Below are 23,213 nucleotides of genomic sequence, written 5' to 3'. Positions count from 1 at the left end.
TTGGATACATGTATGTGGTTCCAAGCCCGTGCTGTTTGTAGTACACCAAGCTTTGGTGGCAGAGGGTGTCATGGCGAGACATCACTAGTTCTCAGTGTTGGAGAGTGCCCATGGCTGACTCCCTGCTTGCCTCTCAAAAACTGAAGGTGTAGATGAGGACAATCTCCCAGAAAAGGAGGAAAGCAGAAGAGTATGAACAGAGAAGGGGGACTGAGTGTACTTCCATTTATTCATCAAACTGTTACTGAATATCTATGTCAGACACAGAGGCTGGGGAGGAAATGTCATAAAATAGAGGTTCTCTCTTCACGGAAGTCACTGTCTAGTAGGTGAACTGGATAAGAAAATAAAACATTACAATTCAGTAAGTTTGGGGTTGTAGGGGGTTATTATTTATTCCTTTTTTATGTTTGAAGTTCTTTTTTATCGATGTATTTTGTTTCCTTGTTTTTTGAGACAGAGTCTTGCTCTGTCACCCAGGCTGGAGTGCAGAGGCGCAATCTCGGCTCACTGCAACCTCCGCCTCCCGGGTTCAAGCAATTCTGCCTCAGCCTCCCCAGTAGCTGGGATTACAGGCGCACACCACCACATTCGGCTACTTTTTTTGTGTTGTTAGGAGGCGGGGTTTTGCCATGTTGGCCAGGCTGGTCTCAAACTCCTGACCTCAGATGATCTGCTCACCTTGGCCTCCCAAAGTGCTGGGATTACAGGCATGAGCCACCACGCCCGTCTCACCCAGGAGTTTTGATATCACAACTAATCACACACTGATTTTGTTGATTCTCTCAAACCAGAGCTACATGGAGATGACCAGAGGAGGGACGCCACCTGGTGGTAAAAGTGTGGAGTGCGCATTGAGTTCCCTTCTCAAAATTTGCCTCCAGTAAACAAAACAATTCTGCCTTCTAGTCAACCCTATCAAAGAGCTGAGCATCAGGGAAAAACTCCGATCTCCAGGAACAAATGGCAATAAAAAGTAGAAGGCAGTGTTTCCAAATGGAGCAGAGGAACTGAAATCCAAGTTAGAGACATGATCTATAAACACACAGGAAAGCAACCAAAAGAAAGCTTGGATTTGTTCATCATTTCATCTAAATGTAGTGATGATAATAATGACTTTCCACTTACTGCATTAATACCACGTTCCAGATGCACGGGTATGCTGTGCTATGTGCTGAACATATTTAATCTCCTTTAATTCTCAGCAACAACCTTATAAGGGAGATATTACTATACCCATTTTATAGTGAACAAATGTCAGTTCAGAAAGTTTGAGTAATTCCCAGGATCACACAGCCAGGACCTGATAAGCTGGAATTTGACTTCAGGTTTGTGGACTCTGAAACTCATGCTATTAACCACTAGGTTAGACACCTGATAGATATGGCTATTCAACAGGTTGAAAGTGGATCTCATCATCTTTGCTTCTCTTCCTCCTCCACTTCACAACTCAGCAAACAGTACGACCTGTCCTCCCCACACCTATCCAGTTGACCAAACCAGACACCCAGGCGACTTTGTTTTTGTCTTTGTTTGAGATGGAGTCTCACTCTGTTGTCCAGGTTGGAGTGCAGTGGCACCATCTTGGCTCACTACAACCTCCACCTCCCGGGTTCAAGCAATTCTCCTGCCTCAGTCTCCCAAGTAGGTGGAGTTGCAGGCACCAGCCACCACACCTGGCTAATTTTTTATATTTTTAGTAGAGACAGGGTTTCGCCATGTTGGCCAGGCTGGTCTCAAACTCCTGGCCTCAAGTGATCCACCCACCTCAGCCTCCCAAAGTGCTGGGATTACAGGCATGAGCCACTGTGCCCGTCTCACCCAGGAGTTTTGATACCACACCTAATCACTCACCAATTTTATTGATTCTCTCTCATAAATTCACATTATTTTCCCTATGCTCTCTATCCTCGCTGCTGCTGCCTTAGTTCAGGTCATGCCCATCTCTTGCCTGATCAGAGGGTCTCCTAGCAGTCCCTCTGCTTCCCAGCACATGTGTGATTCTTTATTTATTTATTTATTTATTTTGAGAGATAGTCTCACTCTGTCACTCCGACTGGAGTACAGTGGTGCGATCTCGGCTCAGCGCAACCTTCGCCTCCCAGGTTCAAGAGATTTTCCTGCCTCAGCCCCCTGAGTAGCTGGGATTACAGGCACCTGCCACTATGCCCAGCTAATTTTTTTGTATTTATGGAAGTTCTGTATTTATGGTTCCACAGGCTGTACAGGAAGCATGATGCTGGCATCTCCTTGGCTTCTGGGGAGGCCTCAGGAAACTTATAATCATGGTGGAAGGCAAAGGGGAAGCAGGCACATCTTACATGGCTGAAGCAGGCAGAAGAGACAGAGCAGGGAGGTGCTACACATTTTGAAACAACCAGCTCTCATGGTCACTCACTTACTCACTATCACGAGAAATAGCACCAAGAGAATGATGCAAAACATTCATGAAAGACCATCCCCATGATCCAATCACCTCCCACTCGGCCTCATTTCCAACACTGGGGATTACAATTGACATGAGATTTGGGCAGGGACACAGATCCAAACCATATCATCCCTTTAAAGAAGTAATTAAGGCTGGATGTGGTGGCTTATGCCTCTAACCCCGGCACTTTGGGAGACCAAGGGAGGATGGCTTGCGTCCAGGAGTTGGAGACTGGCCTGATCAACATAGCAATACCATCTCTAAAACATAAAAAGTAATTAAGTTAAAGTGGAGTCATTAGGGTGGGCCCTAATCCAATGTGACTACTATCCTTTATAAGAAGAAATTCGGACACAGGAAACAGAGGGACAAATGTGAAGACATAGTGAGAAGGCGGCCATCTGCAAGCCATGGAGAGAGGTACCAGAAGAAACCAAGCTGCTGACATCATCATCTTGGACTTCTGGCCTCCAGAACTGTGAGAAAATACATTTTCATTGCTTCAGTCACCTAGTCTGGGGCATTTTGTTACAGCAGCCCTAGCAAACTAATACAATCAAGAAAGGAAATCAGACTCAGCAAGGTTGAGGGACTCGCCTAGTGCTGTATAGCTCCTTAGAAATGCATTCATCACATTCTGCCTGTGACCACTGTCTTATGTTGATTATCAGCTGTTGCAATGGATTTAACTCTTATTACTTAACTTCTTGAGTGTTTGGGTCTTATTGCTCCAACTGGCACTCAGGGTAAGGGGCCCTGTCTTCCCCTTCTCAGTATTCCCAGATATCCTAGCTAAGCTTGGTGCATTTTAGCAATAACTTTTTGATGCATTTGTTGTTGTTGTTGTGTGGTTGACTGACACATTTGGATTGGTAAAAAGGAGCCTGATGGCTGGGCATGGTGGTTCATTCCTGTTATCCCAGCTGCTTGGGAGGCTAAGGTGGGAGGATTGCTAGATTCCAGGAGTTTGAGGCCAGCCTGGGCAACATAGCAAGAATTCATCTATTAAAAAAAAAAAAAAAGTAAAAAGTAAATTTGAAAGGAGCCTGATGGTAAATTCCTGATCCCCAGCACACATACACAAAGGTAAATTCCTGATCCCCAAAGGACACATATTCTGCCTGTGATCACGCATATTCCAGAAGTAGAATATGACTCATCTCTGAATGTCTAAATATATACATTGGGATGACTGGTCTAAGGCATCATGGAAGGCAATGGTGCATAATGGTTTAAATTAGAATTGTCCATTAAGAAGAAAAAGGAGGGGGGGGCTAGGTACAATGCTCATGCCTATAATCCCAACACTTTGGGAGGCCAAGTGGGGAAGATTGCTTGAGCCTGGCAGTTTGAGACCAGCCTGGACAGCATAGTGAGACCTCATCTCTACAAAAAATTTAAAAAGTAGATGGGCATGGTGGTGCATGCCTTTAGTCCCAGCTACTGGGAGACTGAGGTGGGAGGATCACTTGAGCCATGGGGGGTCAAGGACACAGTGAGCCATGATCGTGCCACTGCACTCCAGTCTGGGCAACAGAGCAAGACTCTGTCTCAAAAAATAAAATTAAATTAAAATTAAGTTAAAATTTAAAAAGGAAAGAAATACATCAGCATGCATGTGTGCACGTGTGTGTGTGTGTGCACGCGTGCATACATGCATGTTGGCAGGCAGGGGCACGGGGAGAGGCCAGTGGGAACAGTGGCTGTAACGCCAGTTTAGCCTCTCTGAAATGGAAGAGGCCTAAAGGGACTGAGCAGAGAAGTGGCTTATGCCAGAGGCAGACGGCCCATGGCTCCTGAGCACCAGCCCGTTCTTTCAAGCACAAGCATTTCACAGAGGAGATGCCTGTGGGGCAGCACCCCTGGTGCCTGGTCACACTCAGGAAGGAGGATGCTTCTGCAGTATCATACAAAAGGCTGGTGGATGGAACGAGGTATAGCCCTTCACAGAGTGAGAGAAAAGCTCATTGGATTAATCGTAAGGCTCCCTCTAGATCTCCTCACCGATGCAGCCCCACAGTTAAGGGCAGGCTGGGCCTCTCCTGTCCCATGACACAGTTCTTAAACATGAGCATCACCTGCTTAAGAAGCCTAACTCTGAAGATTCACCAAAGCAGCTTAATGGCTCAGGGTACTTTAGGTAGTTTTATGGTACACACAGTGGGCAAAGTAGCACTACTTAGATCTCGTTCCCTCTCGATGCATCCAGCAGGAGGACTACCACGTACTGGACCCTAAGCAATTGAGAGCAGAAACAGACAAGAACCTGTACTCCTGCAGCTTGCAAGTCCTTGCCACCTACACACCAAGATGTAACAGTGGTGTTCTTTCAGCAACGATTTTTCTACACGTGATTTTTTCTCCTTCCTTTTCCTGTACTTTTTAATTTCCTCCTTTGATTAACATATATTACTTCATTAAAGTATGAAATAAAACACTTTACTTTTAACAACTATTACATTTTACCTGCTGGTTTGTGTCCTAAATTTCTTCTTAAGGCTTTAGTCTCAGAAATTGGGAATGGTTACACATTAAGCTGTATGTAGTTCTGGGTCCAATCAAGATACAGAAACCAGATAGCAATTTACACAGAGAAGCCTAACACAAAGAGGTATGAAGCTATGAAAGAAGAGTAAATGTAAAGATATAAAGAGAACTCTAACAGTTCCCCAAGGCTGAAGGAGAGTATTCAAGGAAGGACAACTTGGAAGAAGAGTTCCCTCCTCAAGACTGGGGAGCTGGGTGCAGTGGCTCATGCCAGCAATCCCAGCATTTTGGGAGACTGAGGCAGGAGGATCACTAGAGGCCAGGAATTCAAGATCTTGTCTCTCCAAAAAAAAAAAAAAAAAAAAAAAAAAAGGATTGGAGTTCAGACCTCCTTAGAGGAAGTATTGTTACAGCCCATTAGGTGGCACAGAAGTCTGCCCAGGGCAGAGCCACTCCAACGCTGTTGGGCAAGCAGGAAACTATAGGTGAGCTGAGGCTGGTGGGAGGGAGCCAGAGCGCCACTATGGGTATGAGGCCTGGAACACCTGGTGTCCACCTCAGGAAGGCACTGGAAGGTGGTCACCAGGCCTGGGCCAGGGCTACAAGGTCACCAAGGGGCTGTTCTGGAAATGCAACTGGAGCAGAGTACCACAGACGTTCCCACACAGCTGTACTGCCACTAACCACGCAGCAGGGGCAAGAAAAAGCAAATAGCACCACACGCAGGATCGGGAGGAGCAGCCCCCTTCCTCCTGCAACATCACCCTGGTTCCTCCTACTGGCAAGCCTTCATATTGGGCTCACTCTCAGGCAGAAAGCGCTTACAGGACATCACCCCAGAGCAGGTACTGGAGGGTGAATTTGGAGCTATGAGGCAATACATTGATAACTGGCCCAAGCTGTTATCAGTCATTAGGACAGGGGTTGGCAAAGTATTTCTATACAGAGCCCGACAGTAAATACTTCCAGCTTTGTTGAGTCAGACAGTGTCTGTTCAAACTACTCAAGTCAGCCATTGTGGTGCAAAAGCAGTACAGATACGATACAAACAACTAAGCATGACTGTGTTCCAGTAAAACTTGATTTACAAAAACCAAGTAGTGGATCTGGCCCACAGATCACAGTTTATCAACTCCTGATGTAGAACTTTACAATGAAAAAACCTCTGTTCTGCAAATTCGACTCTACTGAGAGGAAGGCGAATGGATGAGCGTGAGTACACCGAGCTGAAGTGGGTGGTGGGGGCTGTGCAAGAGGAATTTAAATGGAGATGATGATGTCTACACCGCATGGGTATTTGTCTAGCTCAGTGAGCTAGTAATGTTAAAGGACCCGATGGCATACCGAATTGTTATTATCTGTCAGGGTCTGTGCAAGGCAAAATAACAGTCCATGTTGTGCCTTCCTTTTTGAAAGACTGGAAGTTGAGGCTCAGAGAGGTTAAGAAACACCTAAAATCACACAGCCTGGAGGAGCTGAAATTAGAACTACCCATCTGCCTTTTTTTTTTTTTTTTTTTTCTTTTATTGAGACAGGATCTCACTCTGTCACCCAGGCTAGAGTGCAGTGGTTGCAATCCTAGCTCACCACAGCCTCGAACTTCTGGGCTCAAGTGATCCTCTCACCTCAGACTCCCACAGTGTTGGGATTACAGGTGCCAGCCACGGCACCCAGCCCCATCTGTTTGCCTCCTAAGCCCACATTTTTTACCATCATGTCCGCTATCCCCATTCATAAGAAGCAGGTGAGTGTTCCCAAATTGGGCTGCTCTCTTTACTGGGGACTATAATAAAATTGAATTAACGCTCTTAAACTATGGCAGTCTAGAGCTCCCAACCTGAAGTGAAATCCATTACCTGAAATGTCCAAGGCACTTAAAGATGAGAAGTGGGAGATACCTGACAATTCGATGGCACCGCATTGACTGCCAAGTCAGTTCCAGCAAAGTGGCTGGATAGGTTGGTGTCCTATTTCAAGGCCCCCTTCCCCTGCCCTCTCTTTGCATAACCTTCCCAGATGAAGAATCATTCCTTAATCAGAGGTAGAACATTTGTTGGGCTTCCCCTTAAGAACTTACAAATACTGCAGATGTTGATTCTCACCATGTCTATAAGATAAGGTTTATCAAAATAAATGGTAACCAGCCGGGCGCAGTGGCTCATACCTGTAATCTCAGCACTTTGGGAGGCTGAGGCGCATGGATCACGAAGTCAGGAGATCGAGACCATCCTGGCCAACATGGTGAAACCCCATCTCTACCAAAAATACAAAAATTAGCCAGGCTTGGTGGTGTGCGCTTGTAGTCCCAGCTACTCAGGAGGCTGAGGCTGAGAACTGCCCGAACCCAGGAAGTGGAGGTCGCAGCGAGCCAAGATCGCACCACTGTACTCCGGCCTGGATGACAGAGTGAGACTCCATCTCAAAAAAAAAGAAAAAGGAAGGGGAGGAGAGGAGAGGGGAGGGGAGGGGAGGGGAGGGGAGGAAAGGAAAGGAAGAAAGAGAAAGAAGGAAGGAAGGAAGGAAAGAAAGAACAGAAAGGAAGGAAGGAAAGAAAGAAAGAGAAAGAGAAGAAGAGAAAGAAAGAAAGAGAAAGAAAGAAAGAAAGAGAAAGAAAGAAAAAGAAAGACAGAAAGACAGAAAGAAAGAAAGAAAGAGAAAGAAAGAAAGAGAGAGAAAGAGAGAGAGAAAGGGTAACCGTTGTATCACTGCTTACTGACAATGTGCTGGTCTAGGTACTTTGCATATAGCTGTTCCAGTTCTGATAATACTCTTGGTAGGTAGGCATTATTGTCCCTATTTAACAAATGTGAAAACTGAAGGATAAAGTTAACATGTACATAGTTTTTCCACAGCCATGATTAACCATTGAGGGAGGCAATTTAATAAGATTCTATGCAAAGAGGGGGAAAATGAGGTTTGGAGAGGCCAACTTGCCCACCCTATTCATCTCCATCTGAATCTGCATGTCTGCAGACACTCAGTTTGGTGTGGAAATATTAATACAATGCATGTGATCCACTTCAGAATCAGACAGAGCCAGGTCCAAATCCCAGCCCCACCTCTTACTAGCTTTGTGACCAACTGCTTGTTTTCTCTGTTGAGAGCAATTTTTCATGTCATTTCTACATCCTTTTTTTTTTTTTTTCCGAAAGGGAGTCTCACTCTGTCATCCAGGCTTAGTGCAGTGGCACCATCTCAGCTCACTGCAACCTCCGCCTCCTAGGTTCAAGCAATTTTCCTGCCTTAGCCTCCCAAGTAGCTGGGATTACAGGTGTGTATCACCACACTCAGCCGATTTTTGTATTTTTAGCAGAGATGGGGTTTCACTATCTTGGCCAGGCTGGTCTCAAACTCCTGACTTCAAATGATCCACCCGCCTTGGCCTCCCAAAGTGCTGGGATTACAGGTGTGAGCCTCCGTGCCCGGCCAATTTCTAAATGTCTTATAAAGAGGACTATTTTCTTCCTTCCTTTTTTTTTCTTTTTTTTTGAGACAGAGTCTTACTCTGTCACTCAGGCTGGAGTTCAGTGGCGCGATCTCAGCTCACTACAACCTCCACCTCCCAGGTTGAAGCAATTTTCCTGCCTCAGCCTCCCAAGTAGGTGGGGTTACAGGTGTCTGCCACCATGCCCAGCACATTTTTGTATATTAAGTAGAGACGGAGTTTCACCATGTTAGCCAGGCTGGTCTTGAACTCCTGAGCTCAAGCAATCCATCCAACTCGGCCTCCCAAAGTGCTGAGATTACAGACATGAGTCACTGCCATGAGTCACCCAGCCATCTTTCCTTTCTTGACAGAGTCTCACTCTGTTCCCTAGAGTGAGAGGCTGGAGTGCAGTGGTGCAATCACAGTTCACTGCAGCTTCCACCACCCAGGCTCAAGCAATCCTCCTACCTCAGCCTCTAGAGTAGCTGGGACTACAGATGTGCACCACCATGCCTGGCTAATTTTATTAATTTTTGTAAAGACGAGGTCTCTCTACGTTGCCCAGGCTGGTCTCAAACTCTTGGGCTCAGCCAATCCTCCCACCTTGGCCTCCCAAAGTGCTAGACTGCAGGTATGAACCACCATGCCCAGCTGGACTATTTTTCAAGGATGATAGAGATAGAATATCCCTCCAGCAAAGAAGGGAGATTTGTTTGCAGTCCAGAATAATAAAGATAATGCTGTCACTGGGGCAATGATTGAGCAGGTTTGCTAATAGCCCTGTTGAAAAGTTTAGGGTTTACTAATCTCTACCTAATTCACCACCTGTCTATGACCCATGGGACGTGTGGAGCAAGGGGAGCCAACAAAAGCACGACCTCATGCTGCCTGCTGTATGAGTAACAAAGTCGGTGGTTTCTGACCCAAGAGTCTCCTGTCTTCTGCCAGCATCTACAGAATGGTGGCAGGCTCACCTGTTGGTATGTAAGTAGGGTAAAATTCCAAAGCCTTCGTGTTCTTAACACTACTACCCGAATGTCAAAAGCATCAGTAATTCTAACCTCCCACTGCACCTCAGCTTCCTGCACTTTGGCATCTGCCCCAGTGCAATACTAAGCTGTTTTTACCATGTCACCCAAGACTCACAACTGCCAGTTTCAGTGGGTATTTGACTCCAGGTGAAACCTCCTGGACCTCTGCAGCCCTTAAACATGAGGGGCGCACTCTCCTTCTGCAGTGCCCCACTGGTAGCTCACACAAGACCACACTTTGCTGTCTGTCCTTGTTGCACTCCTTGCTGGTCCCCTTCGTGCATTCCTTTTCCCTTAGCAGCCCCATCCATGCCCTGTCAGCCTCTCTCATTGTTCCACCTGCCCTCCCTGAGTGATCTCACTCACACTATTGGCTTTAGGAACCGGGTATATGGTCACGATGTCCTAATTCTAGCTCCAGTCCAGATCTCTGACACAACTTACCGGTCACCTGCTAAGCTGCTCCACCTTAATCAGGAGGTCCCAAAAGGAAACCATCCTTCCCTGGCCCTCCCCATCACTATGTGCCATATTCCTCCTGCCACTGTTCCTCTCTGGCCCCAATCCTTCCTGCCTGGGGTGACCACCGTGTCCAGCTAACTGGGCTTCCTGCCTCCTCTTGGCCCTGGCCAGAGTTATGTTCTTAAAATAAAAACCAAATAATGTCCTTCCCCCCCACTTAAAACCCTTTTCTTTCTCCTCATAGCCTACCTGACAATGTCAAGGTTTTTTTTTTTAATTTATTTTAATTTAAAAAAATTTTTTTGAGATGGAGTCTCACTCTGTCACCCAGGCTGGAGTGCAGTGGTGAGATCTCAGCTCACTCCAACCTCTGCCTCCCAGGTTCATGCGATTCTCCTGCCTCAGCCTCCTGAGTAGCTGGGATTACAGGTACATGCCACCACACCCAACTAATTTTTGTATTTTTAGTAGAGATGGAGTTTCACTATGTTGGCCAGGCAGGTCTCGAACTCCTGACCTCAAGTGATCCATCTGCCTCACCCTCCCAAAGTGCTGGGATTACAGGTGTGTGCCACCACACCCAGCCAAGGTTATTCAATGCATAGTTCAACATGCCCTCTAATGTTTTATCCCATCCTCTCCTCAACTTCCCTCCATCAAGCACTCCTCCAATCTGTCTCCTATGGCCACTACCACTCAAAATGGAAAAGAGGTGGGCAGGAGATGTCTCAAAATAATACTCATTCTATGGCACTAACTGGTTATAATTATTATCTATAACCAGGAAGTCATAAAACATTGCATTAAACACCAGTTACACATGTTCCACCTGCCTCAAACCTATGAGTGTTCTTAGTTTTTGTTTGTTTTTATTTTGTTTTATTTGTTTGAGACAGAGTCTCACTCTGTCACCCATGCTGGAGTGCAGTGGTGCAGTCATGGCTCACTGCAGCCTCAACCTCCTGGGCTCAGGTGATCCTCCCACCTCAGCCTCTGGAGTAGCTGGGACTACAGGCACAGGACACCACCCCAGCTAATTCTTTAAAATTTTTTTAGAGACGGGGTCTCGCTATGTTGTCCAGGCTGGTCTCAAATTCCTGGACTCAAGTAATCCACTGGCCTCGACCTCCCAAAGTGCTGGGACTACAGGCGTAAGCCACCTTGCCCAGCCTGTTTTTAGTTTTTCATTGAAAAAGAATCACACTTTGCATCAGGCGCCATATTTCCACCCAATTATTCGCTATCAAGTTTGTTTGCTCCTCAAGATTTCCTTTAGAAACAATCTGAGCAATTCCTTCATTTTACCCAGTTAGGCTGCTGAAAGACTAGGGTTTCCTGGTGATCTATATATCAGTATCTATCCATATCTATACCTACATCTACCTGTATCTGTGTAGGGTGTATATATACATATTATATGTGTGTATATGCATACGTACGTGTGTGTGCATATACATTTAAACAAAAATTTCTCCTTCGTCCTCGAAGCAAACAAACCAGCACCCTCGAGTGTCCGCCAGGAGGCGCAGGGGGCAGCGTGGGACCCGCGGTACCTCCACGGTTGTAGAGGTGTAGAGCGATGCAGCAGCGACGGAACCCGGCATCTTTTTTAAAGAATCAGTGTGAGGGAAGGGTGCAGAGCCGCGTTATTTCAGGGAGACTTTGTCGCACTCCCCCTCCCGCGTGTAGGTAGCATCTGGGGTGCGCGCGCCCTGTTCGCAGACCCCATGGAGAGACGCTGGCGGCGGCAGATGGGGCTCCTTTCGCGGTTGCAGCCGGCAGTAACCCGACCCCGCCGGCGCAGAGACTGAAGAAGCGCAGGGGACAGCGGCAAGCTGCGAACAAAAGCCTTTGGCGCGGGGCCGAAGCCCAGGACGCGGGGTGAGTAAACTGGCTCGGGTACTGGGAGCTGCGGGAACCTGGGCGGCCAGGTTCATTGCGCTCCGGGAGCCCACCCACTGGGATGCTGTGGGGGAACTTGGAGGGCACCCGAGGGCGGGTATCTGAACCCAGACTGGGGTGGATGGTATCTTTAGCACATTCAGACTTGGAGGAGATCCGGTGTGTCTGAGAGCATCCAGGCACCTTCTCCATCTCCAGCAAACACCCGGTGGGGGTGGAGGTGGGGGCGGAGGCAGCGTGCAGAGCCCTCGGCAAGCCCTGCCAGAGCTGCTAGAGCAAGAATCCATTACCCCTCCCGGAAAGGCCTTTGGGGACTTCTCCCAGCCCTTTAATCACCCGGGGGCCCTGCGCCCGAGTCTCCTTTGGCAGGGGAAATCAACCATAAACTTCTTCCCTTAGGCAAATGGGGTCCCTTGGGATGCACAGGCCTCTTGCTTTTTTGTTCCTGCAAAGCTGCATCCCCAGTAGCCCGCCTAAGCCACAAACAAATACGCTAATCCTCCCGGGAATCCTCCAGCGCCTCCCTCGCTAGCTCCTGCCTGCACCTGGATCTTTTCATCTTAACTTGCAGCAGAAAGGGGATGCATCTAGCGGGCCAGGTGCCCAGCGGAGCCTCGCCACAGGCCTCCATCCCGCATTCCGGGGCTGAGGGAGACCCAGGCTGCTCTCTGAACACGAGTGTCTGCCCCACCCCCATCCCCGTTCTGGCGTTCAGCCTGGGCTTTCCGACATCGGTTTTATGATTTACGTTCCACCAAAGCCTCTGAGCCTAATCCGAAAGCGGATTAAGTTGGGATGGGGTGACTATGGATGAGGAGGGGGGAACAGCTCTCAGATGTATTCCTCGATGTCCCTCCTTGTGATCCGCAGAGATTCCAACAAAGGACTGGGCTCAGCCATGGTGGACCCGGTGCCTGAAGAAGAGAAGGCAGGAGCGGAGCCCGGTGACTCCGGAGGGGACGAGGCCGCGGCGTCCGTGCCCCCTGATGCCCAGGGCGCCCAGGAGCCCGCAGCCTCCTCGGCCTCGGCCTCCGCGGCGGTGCCCCGCAAGGCAGAAGTCCCGTGTGCAGCCGCAGAAGGTGGGCGGCGGGAGCAGTCCCCGCTGCTGCACCTCGACCTCTTCAACTTCGACTGCCCGGAGGCGGAGGGCAGCCGCTATGTGCTGACCAGCCCCCGCTCGCTAGAGGCCTGTGCCCGCTGTGCGGTCAAGCCGGTGGAGCTGCTGCCACGGGCCCTGGCCGATCTGGTGCGCGAGGCTCCGGGCCGCTCCATGCGGGTGGCCACTGGCCTGTATGAGGCCTACGAGGCGGAGCGGCGCGCCAAGCTGCAACAATGCCGGGCCGAGCGCGAGCGCATCATGCGCGAGGAGAAGCGGCGCCTTTTCACACCTTTGGGCCCCGCGGCGGCGGCTGCCGCCGCCGCCGCCGCCGCCGCCGCCGCGGCCTCAGCACCTAGCGCGGGCAGCAGCAGCAGCTGCAGCAGCACCAGCCTTCCGGCCTCGCCCGCGCCGCGTGCGGCCCGCAAGGCTTCCCCCAGTCCCTCCTCCACCCGGACCCAACCTCCGCCAGCGGGTTCTCGGACAGGCAGGAAGAGCCATTCGCTGGACTCACTGTCCCGCCGGCGTGAGGGCGCCCTCAGCTCCGAGTCGGGCGCATCGTCGTCATCCTACAGTGGGGAAAGCTTGAGGGAGCTGCGCTGGCCGCCTCGGGCCTCGGCCAGGAACAGCTGCCCGGCGGGGTCGGCGTCCTCCACCACCAACGCTCCGGGCCGCCCGTCCGCCCTGACCCTGGTTCCGATCACCGGCCGCAGCTTCAGTCTCGGCGACCTGAGCCATTCGCCGCAGACCGCTCAGCACGTGGAGCGCATCGTGCGCCAAGTGCGTGCAGAGCGCGGCCTGCGCGGGGTGCCGGAACGTGACCGGAAGATCGCGGCGCTCATGCTGGCGCGGCACCAGGAGGAGCTCCTGCTGCTGGAGCAACGCGCGGCGGCGCACGGCCAGTGGGAGCTGCAGCGCGTGCGCGCCGAGCAGCGGCGGGAGCGCGAGGAGCGGGAGAAGCAGCGCGCCCTGGAGCAGGGCCGCAGAGCCTGGGCCGCGCAGGTGGAGGAGCGGCGAGGCCGCCGTGGCCGCGAAGAGCGCGAGGCGGCGCGGCGGCGGCAGCGGCAGTACGAGCGCAGCGAGGAGCGGCGGCGGGAGCTGGCCGAGCGCCAGGGCCTACTGCGGCGGGAGCGGGCGGAGCGCACGGCCCGGGAGGATCGGCTGCGCAAGCTTCAGCAGGAGCAGAACCTGAAGCAACGTGAGGAAGGCCTGCAGGAAGGGCGGGAGCGGGCTGAGCAGATCCGCAGGGAGCGCGCCCAGCGCGCGGCCCGCGCCAAGCAGCGGCAGGAGGGTCAGCTGCAGCGGGAGAAGCGGGAGCTGAGCCGGGCCGAGCGGGCGCGCCACGAGGCGCTGCTACAGGGCCGGGCCCGGCAGCAGCGCCAGGAGCGAGAGGGCCTGCGGAACTCGCTGGAAGCCAGCTTGGGCCGCGCGCAGGAGAACTACGAGCATTTGGTGGAGCAGCGCACCCGGGAGCTGCGAGAGCGGGCCCGACGAGAGGAGCTGCAGGGTCGGCGGGCCAAGGAGGCGGCAGAGCGCAAAGAGCGGGAACATCAGGCGCACCTGGAGGCGCTGGCCCGGGCAGGGGAGCGACGGCTGCAGCACGCGACGCAGGTGGCCGAGGAAGCAGTGCAGCAGAAGGCGCGGCGCGTGGGCCAGAGCCGGCTGGAGAAGGAACGAGCCCAGCGTGCCAACAAAGAGAAGGTGGAGAGGGACGAAGACTGCCGCCGGCGAGAGCTACTCCAGGCCATCGGGCGCAAGCTGGAGCGCAGCGAGCAATTGTCGCGGGAACGGCGCAGTGCGCTAGAGAGCGCCCGCTCCACAGCCCGGGCCTCCTTCCACGTGCGCGAGAAGGTGCGGGAGGAGACCAACACACGTTCCTTCGACCGTATGGTGCGGGAGGCCCAGCTACACGCCAGCCTGGACCGCAAATAACTGCAACTCTTCACCAGTCAGATTGGCAAGCACAGCCCCGTGGGGCCTCCCTGGACCACTTTGACCATCGTGGGAGTCCCTGCTCAGTGCGCAGCGCGGTGGCCTCTCAAGGCTTCTGACCAATGAGGCAACAACAGTACAGACATGTGGGACCTATCAGCTGGCCCTCTTTGTTTTTAAAACTTACTTCGTTTGGAGATGACAGCACAATCTGCCCGCATCCACCCTTGATGGCTCCTGCACCGACCCTTGCCAGACTTCCCTATGTGTCTCTTGGGCTGGAATAGAGAAGCTTGGGGGAAAGGGGCTGATCAGGACTGGTGAGAGAGCCCCCCAGGAGAGGGCAGAGGTGGTTGTCCCCACCCCTTCTGCAGCAGTTGCCCCAGGCACCTGTTCGACATTGGTGTCTGAGACAGAGTTGCTACTGCTGAGGGAACATCACCCTGACTCACCTCCATCTTTCAAAATATGGCAAGCTGCACAAAGCGCGGAGGCCTCCCAGAGAAACACAGCTCCTCCAAGGTGTCAAGCCATGCCCAAATGATCCAAAAAACAGTTGATTTTTTAGACCTGACTTTTAATCGGCCACCTGACCAAATTCTCACCAGTTTTGATAGTTTTTCAGTTCAGTCCCTTGGATTTTCTAGTTAGACAATCATCTGCAGATAATGTTCGATTTTTGTCCTTTGCCCCCTCCCTCCTTATTCTACCAAGTGGCACAGGAAATTGGTTGGTTTGGTGATGCTGTTTAGCTTTAATAGAAGCCCCCAGCCCCTGGAGGGGGTAGATTCCTTTGGCAGCAGTGTTCCATTCCATTAAGCTTCCTTGCAGGGTGGGGCCCACTCCATGAAGACAGCAGTCATGCCTTAAGAAGCAGAGCTACCTTACGTGCCTGCCCAGGCTGTTCCTGCCTAAATCTCCAGCCCTGCATGCAGTCTCAAGGGTGGGCCCCAGAGAGTTTGGAGTGTAGGATTCCCTCTGTGAAGGAATCATCACTTCTCTGAGGACAATTAGGGTATCCTTGGCTGCTTTACTGTGTGGCCGAAAAGCTGGAATTACCTCTTTGTTGAGAGTTGTGTTCACTATCAATGGCCGTGTACCTTCTCCACCTGCCCCCAGGAAAAAGTCTCCCCCTTAAATTTCCTGGCACCCCCTCAACTATGCCTGAAAGTATTTCACCCTCTCAATGCCTCACCTTTCCCATTCTCCAGATGGGACCATCAGTATTCCTCTCCTGGTACCGCAAGGCCTCCTGGATCCAAAGCACCATGTCAGTATTATTTGTTGGTCCTTTTTGTGCCTTTCTTGACCTGGTGGGGGAGGCAGGAGGATTGCTGTCAGCCTAGTTTCTTTCTGGGAATATGGATCCCTAGTGTTGGAAGGGGCAGTGCATAGTGGACAGATGGTCATTTAGCCTCTGGGGTGAAATACTTGCAATACCAGGTCACTCCATGGTCCAAAAGGTCACATTCAGTTGTCATCAGGCAATTTTGACCCTTAGAGTGCTTCCCTTCCATTAAGCTGAAATTGCCCCACTGCCATATCCACCCATTGACTCTGCCTTCATCAAGGAAGGTGGGAAGTAAAACATCACTTTTTACATTAAACCAGAATCAGGAATAAAAAGTTACCAAAAAAATAGAAAGAAAGGAAACAGGGTAGAGAACTACTACATTAAACGTATTTCATATATATTCTGCTGGGTAAAATTGTCCCTGAAATGGCTGATTTTTACACACACATACACACACACACTTTGTCAACCCTTCACTCCCACCCCATCACATGCCAACAAGTATAAAAGGTGTATTGTGTAGAAGGAAGCAGTGCTTGGGTGTTAGGTTTAAGATGTCATGAAACAAGGAAAGGAAATAAACCTGTGTGCCAAGGTTTATTTCTTGAATGGGTGAATTTTTTCCTTAAATTTTCTCCTTGTTGGTAACCAGGTTGTCAGTGAGTTGAAATAATTGATATTATCCATGAGTCAGAAGCATTTAACTAAAAGGTTAATATGATTCTGGTTCTTACCTTGTGGTTCTTGAGTTGGTAAAGGGCTTTTGAAACCTTCATAGAAAATTCCACTTTAAAACTACTTACTTCCAAAGTATGTGCATTCATTGGAGGAGGCAATCTGATTTTTCAGATAAGGCACTGAAAGGAACATAAGTGGTCTTGCCTGGACCTTTACCCAGTTTGTTTTCTGGCTTACTGAGTGACTTTGGGTAGATTGCTTCTCTGTGCCTTGGTTTCCCCAACCTGTAGAATCAGGGATCATGATTTCTGCCGTCTCTGTCACACAGACACTGTGAGGGTTAATCAGAATCCAGATGGGTTCCCCACTTCTACAACTCTGGAACTAAAGGTGCAATTGCTATAAACAGGAAGGGTCATGTAACTGTACCGAGGTTTCAGAGTGTGATGTACTGTCATGACCTGTTGCAGAAAGGTATAGTCTTGAAAAGCACAAATTATAGTATCCCATGTGTTGCAAAGGCCCAGACCTGAATCTCACCAAATTAGAAGTTTGCACTTAGAGAGATGCACTGTGTAAAGGCAAAATCTTTTAGATTCTTCAAAAAACAAAAATCCATATAGCCAAGTAGAATTAAGGCAAAAACAGGGCTGGGTATGGTGGTACATGCCTGTAATCCCAACACTTTGGGAGTCCAAGGTAGGAGGATCACTTGCATCCAGGAGTTCGAGACCAGCCCAGGCAACATAGTAAAACCCTGGGGGGGGGGGGGGGGGGGGAAGCAAAAACAGAAGCCAAACCTAGTGACAATAAAGAATGTTCTAGACCATCTGCTAGAGTATAGGCTGACCTCCATATTCTAGGATAAATATCCATATTGCTTTCTGAGGAGAAGCAATTTCCAGAATCGTTGTTGGGCCCCTTGTTTATATCCTTTTCTTGAAGCAACGCCAGAGAGAAGAGGTTGTTTCCTATTCTGAAATGCAGCAAGAGAATGTTGGAGGTGGAACAAGGATAGTGGGTGGAAAAAATGGCTCCTGATGTATATTCTTCTGGGTGGAATTGTCCCTAAATGATATTCTAACGAGTGCTCAGAATTTGCTTTACAGCACCATGCTGGATGTGTTCTTACCACCCAGGGGATTGCAGCCTTGAAGTGATCACAGACCATCACATTTTTCCTCTTGGAGCATCCCCTTGTTCTACAAAACAGAGAATGTGAAATGAAGTGAGGAGGTATGGGAGGCGTTGGAAGAAGCTTAGGTTTAGTTCATTACCATGGAAGCAAGAAGGACAAAACGATTTCAGATGAAATCATCAGTGAAGCTTAGTTTAGTGTCCTGCTCAGGCAGTGACCCAATGCCTACGCCCTATCTAGACAGGATGGTGGAAGATTCTTTTTGGAAGCATGCAGACTGTGACTCTCCAATGAGGGCAGTAACCAGGATTTGCTAAAGGCAAAGACTCTCTGGGATAGTGAAGATATATAAGAATGCAGTCTGTGTTCAGGCTATTCTGTAAAATCCATCACGTATTTCTTCACCTTTACAAAGTCCATTGAAATAGAGATGACTCTAAATAAAGGGCTGTATCTTGTTTAGCATAGAATCCCTTACAGCCAATGGTTTTACATCTCACATATGGTAAGCATGTAGATACTGGATGGAGAGAAGGACAGAGGGATGGATGGACAAATGAATGGTGACCAGAGGAAATGTGTAGAGACCAGCTAGTCAGGACTCCATTCATTCAACATATTTTCAGTGAGCCCCTGCTATGTGCCAGGCACTGCCCTTGGTGCTGGAGAAACAGTCTCTCTGATCATTGACCCTGGAGATCACATATGTACAATGTCATGAGCAGACAACATCTTTGTTTCCATGTTGGGCTGAACAACCACCTCACCTGAGTATCCATCTGCAGGCAGACCTGATGGTCCCTCAAGGCACTAACTTCAAACATTGTCAGCTTCCTAAGGACAAGTCATCCACCATTCAATCATCATTTAGTCACTGTTGCTCTCTTTTTCTTGGAGAAGCCTTGATTAATCAGGTCGAATTCATGTCATGCACTTAATCAGCTTTAAATTTCAGTAAACAAAGACAGAGAGATAAACTGAGAGAGAGAGATGGATCACCTTCAAGGGGCATTGCCTGTCATGTGTTTAAGAGAGGCAGCATAAATAATGATCTTCGACCTAGAGAACCGAGCCTCAGGCTGTGCAGAGTCCTAATTCACCAAACATCATTTGGTACCAGCTCTGTCATCTGACTGTTCTTGCTGAGACAAGAAAGTCAAAATTGCAGAACCATTTCCAGTTTAAAAGTCTCAACAAAAAGAAATTTCTGGTCAATACTGAATCTATAAAAGAATGTAGTAAACCAGAATATCCCACTTCTTAAGCCTTCCAGGTAATTGAGCCCAAAGATTGCTATGCAGGCTTGCCTTTCTCTGCTATATGAGCACATCTTCACCCAGCGAAACATGTGGCAGAGGAACATAAGGAAACTTGGTATTTCTTCACACAACCTGCAAAGGGGCTTTCAGGGACCCAGAAGCAGAAAACTCTCAGTTCTAGAAATGTTGTTTAGGCCTTATATGTGTCACATCCGGCCTTGGGTGTCTGGCATAGCACCTGAATATCACACCTGATCATATGCTTTGGTTATGTGTGTCTTTAGACAAGAGCAGTTCATCAGTTCATATGTGCTTGTTACACAGAGCTCCCTGGCATCTCTCTCTACATACACCTCCTCCCAACCCCATGGATCTTCCCAACAAGCCCCCAACCCTTCATTACTATCCCTGGTGCTGCTTTGGTTTCCAATAGGTCAGGGCTGGGACAGAGGGTAGAGTTCTTGCCCAGTTTTCAATGCTGCCTCTCTTAAAGTCATGACAGGCAATACCGTTGAAGGTGATTCATCTCTCTTTCTCTGTCTCCCTCTCTGTCTCTGTCTCTGTCTCTCTCCCTCTATCTATCTTTTTACTGTAGCAGATGTTAGGCTATGGAATGTGGGATGGTTTCTTTCAGAGAAACGCTGATAATGTTATCATTTGCGGTATTACTACTTTTCAATTCATCAAATACAGTCATGTCTCAAATGAGCACAAAAACCTAATCCAAAGTGATTTTTAAATTAGCTGTCATTTTGAAGTGTTCTTGCCTTTCTTCCTCTCCACTAATACAATCTTTTGTTTGTTTGTTTTGGTTTGGTTTTGAGACAGTCTTACTCTATCGCCCAGGCTGGAGTGCAGTGGCGCCATCTTGGCTCATTGCAACTTCCGCCTCCTGAATTCAAGCAATTCTCATGCCTCAGCCTCTCAAGTAGCTGGGATTACAGGTGCATGCCACCACACCCGGCTAAATTTGTATTTTTAGTATAGATGGGGTTTCGCCATGTTGGCCAGGCTGGACTCAAACTCCTGGCCTCAAGTTATCCACCCACCACAGCCTCCCATAGTGTTGGGACTACAGGCATGAGCCATGGTGCCCAGCCCTCCATTAGTACAGTATTGATGGCATATTTTTGTGTCAGACACTTACACAGTTCACAGGACTTTCTTGTGAATGATCCATATTTCTGTGTTTGAGGACACATGTGCAAGCGTGCATGCACATACACATGCACACGCCCACCCTTACTGCTTCCAGCATCAGTGTTCTTGCAAAGGGAGGAACTACAGCCATCTTATTCTTTCAGGGAGGGCTAATCTCTGGGAAGGCTGAGCTGCCCCTTGTAAAGTTCCATTGCTCCCACCTGCCTCCAGCCCCAAGGCTGCTTCAGGCTGTGGCTTGTGAGCATGGTGTCTGCATCTCCCAAATCCCTCATCGAGCCTCATATTGACAAAGGGTTTTCATGCTGCCACTACACTTCTCCTTCCCAGTGCATTCTCTCACTGGGTGTCAGAGATGTATTGAGAAATAGAATTTAGATGCCAAAATGCCATCATTCAGTAACATAGTGTAACAGAATGACTGACATCCACCAAATTCTGAAAAATCTATTCCCTGTGGTTATCACAACTTAAGGCAAAGAGTTTGGCAAAGGAGCAAGTGTCTTGACTTATTCAAGCTATTCTCAACTCGTTCCTCTTCTCCCCTGTGAAATGGAGACAATAGATCCTATTTGGTAGGGAGTTGTTAAATCATTTAGTTCTTGGAAAGCAGTTAGCACAATCTGGCAAATAGCACTCAATTTGTGGATACTGATATCCTAAATTAGAGAAGATGGTAAAGGAAGGAATGGGGTAGATCGACCTTAAGCCAAGTGGTCCTGGTGGACACTAGGCTTGAATGGTAGCCCTTTGGGGGGTAGTCCTTGCTGTGTGGCAATCTTCCAACCATTCCAAATGAGGGGCTCTGGAAAAATGGTTCCCCTGGTAATGAGCAGTAATCCTGGGATTGTGGGGGTTGGGGGAGGTAGGGATTTACTTGTTTACTCATTTACCTTGTTTGGCAATAAAATTGACATCTGATAATAATTTTGGAAATTTTATTTTAAGACTTCTTAAATGATGGGTAAAATGACAGAATGCTTTAAAATTTGTGTCTTTCTAGGGCAAAGAGGGTGTGCTTCTGTCCTGGTGATACCCAAGTTCTATGATAGCGTATTCAGCAGGACCAAGTAGGAGAGGTTGTGGGAGAACCACTGTTCGGGGGGACTCTGGTACTACAGCGTGTGGTGGTACTTGGCAGGAATTCTGGACTGTACAGCCATCTTCTGCTATGGCCACACAGGAATGAGGAAGAGGGTCTGGGACAAGCCCAACTGGGGAGAGTGCTGATGGGCTCACTGTAGGGGTAGTGTTGGAGCAGGAAGGAGAGAGCTGGATATGCCTTAGCATCACTTCATCCTCAACTAATGACTTTCCCTGAGAAGCCTCGCCAAATGTCCCCAGTCTCCCTTCCTGGCCCTCTGGCCCTGTTGACAACTGCATGGAGGCTAGCTTCAGGCCTGGGTTTGTAGATGTCTGTTCTCCTCTTTGGACATGCATCAATACATAGAGATGCTAAACAGGTAGGCTGACCCATCCTGGCTCTCACTGTGCATGGGGAAGTGAGGATGAAGAGTATGGCAACCTTCTAGGAGCTCTCCTACCTTGTCACCTTTCTTCCATCCTTGGATAACCTAGAGGGATGCCCTAGTGGACCTCAGAGTACTCCTGAATCCTCAGCAAAATTGTACAGTAGGCAGAGTGTGCTTCCCAGGAACATCTGCTTATTTCCAGAGAACCTGCAGGGTGAGCAAATGCATAGCAGAAGGCAGCAATTTGCTAATGCTGGGATTGCAGGGGTAATGATAGCCAAAGTGTACTAAGCACTTACACTGTGCAGGTGACTGTTTTAAGCACTTGATTCTCACAAGATTCTCTATACGGTAGGTACTGTTATTACTTCCATTTTACAGATGATAAAATTGAGGCATGAACTTTAAGCAATTATATGCCCATAGTCACACAGCCAGTGTTGAGCAAAGCCAGCTTGGATTCCCTTAGTCTGGCTGTACAGCACATGCTTTTAACCAATATGTTCTGTTGCTTCTTGGGAATCAGTGGGAATGATATTTTATAACCCAGGGGACCTCCTGGAGCATCCCAATGGCAGCCATTTGAATCACTGCCAGCAATGTCTATGTGTAAGGCCTGCAGGGAGAAAGCTCAGATCTCATTGGAGCTTAGTGCCACCAGGTGGGTCCTGCTGGCACTAAGGATGGACTGAGGCTCACTGCCCAGAGACAAGACGAGGGACTCTTGTGCTGACCCTGAAGCTTACCACATCAGGGATGATGCATATTCTAGAGCAGAGGTATTCAAAGGGTGGTCGTTGGGCCAGCAGGATCAGCCTCAGATATTCTGGGGGTGGGACCATCAATCTGTGTTTTCACAAGCTCTCCAGGTGATTCTGATGTGCACTTAAGGTTGAGAACCACTGCTCTAGAGCTGTGCTTTCCAATTCAATAGTCTCTAGCCACATACGCCTATTTAAATTTAAATTAGTTAAATTTTGTGATAGCAACAGAAAATGAAAAAAAAAAGTAAGTTAATTAAATTTAAGTAAAACTAAAAATTTAGCTCCTCAGTCACACTAGCCACATGGCAAGCACTCAGCAGCCACATATGGCTGGTGGCTAGCACAGATACAGAACGTTTCCATCATCACTGAAATTTTTGTTGGGTAGCCCTGCTCGAGAACCTTGCTACTCCAGAGTGTGGTCCACAGACCATCAGCGCTGGTATCACCTGGAAATTTATTAGAAATGAAAAGGTTAGGCTGGGCTCGGTGGCTTATGCCTCCAATCCCAGCACTTTGGGAGATCAAGACAGGTGGATCACCTGAGGTCAGGACTTCAAGACCAGCCTGGCCAACATGGCAAAACCCCGTCTCTACTAAAAATACAAAAATTAGGCATGGTGGTGGATGCCTGTAATCCCAGCTACTTGAGAGGCTGAGGCATGAGAATTTCTTGAACCCAGGA

At 49.1% G+C, this 23,213-nt stretch overlaps 1 protein-coding gene across 1 annotated transcript; it reads left to right on the top strand.

The window, feature by feature from the left end:
- Positions 1 to 11,374: 11,374 nt before the first annotated feature.
- On the top strand, positions 11,375 to 16,457 carry CCDC177 (coiled-coil domain containing 177). Its single transcript, XM_025392708.1, has 2 exons — positions 11,375 to 11,716; positions 12,608 to 16,457. The coding sequence occupies exon 2, from the start codon at positions 12,636 to 12,638 to the stop codon at positions 14,763 to 14,765; it is 2,130 nt and encodes a 709-aa protein (XP_025248493.1). The 5' UTR covers positions 11,375 to 11,716; positions 12,608 to 12,635; the 3' UTR covers positions 14,766 to 16,457.
- Positions 16,458 to 23,213: the final 6,756 nt, after the last annotated feature.

The sequence above is a fragment of the Theropithecus gelada genome, chromosome 7b (assembly GCF_003255815.1).
Source record: "Theropithecus gelada isolate Dixy chromosome 7b, Tgel_1.0, whole genome shotgun sequence".
Lineage (NCBI taxonomy): Eukaryota > Metazoa > Chordata > Mammalia > Primates > Cercopithecidae > Theropithecus > Theropithecus gelada.
This window is presented reverse-complemented; position numbering and strand designations above follow the sequence as displayed.

Bases quoted from the DNA above. Each gene is read 5' to 3' on its own strand.
- CCDC177 (XM_025392708.1), top strand. From the start codon at position 12,636: ATGGTGGACCCGGTGCCTGAAGAAGAGAAGGCAGGAGCGGAGCCCGGT.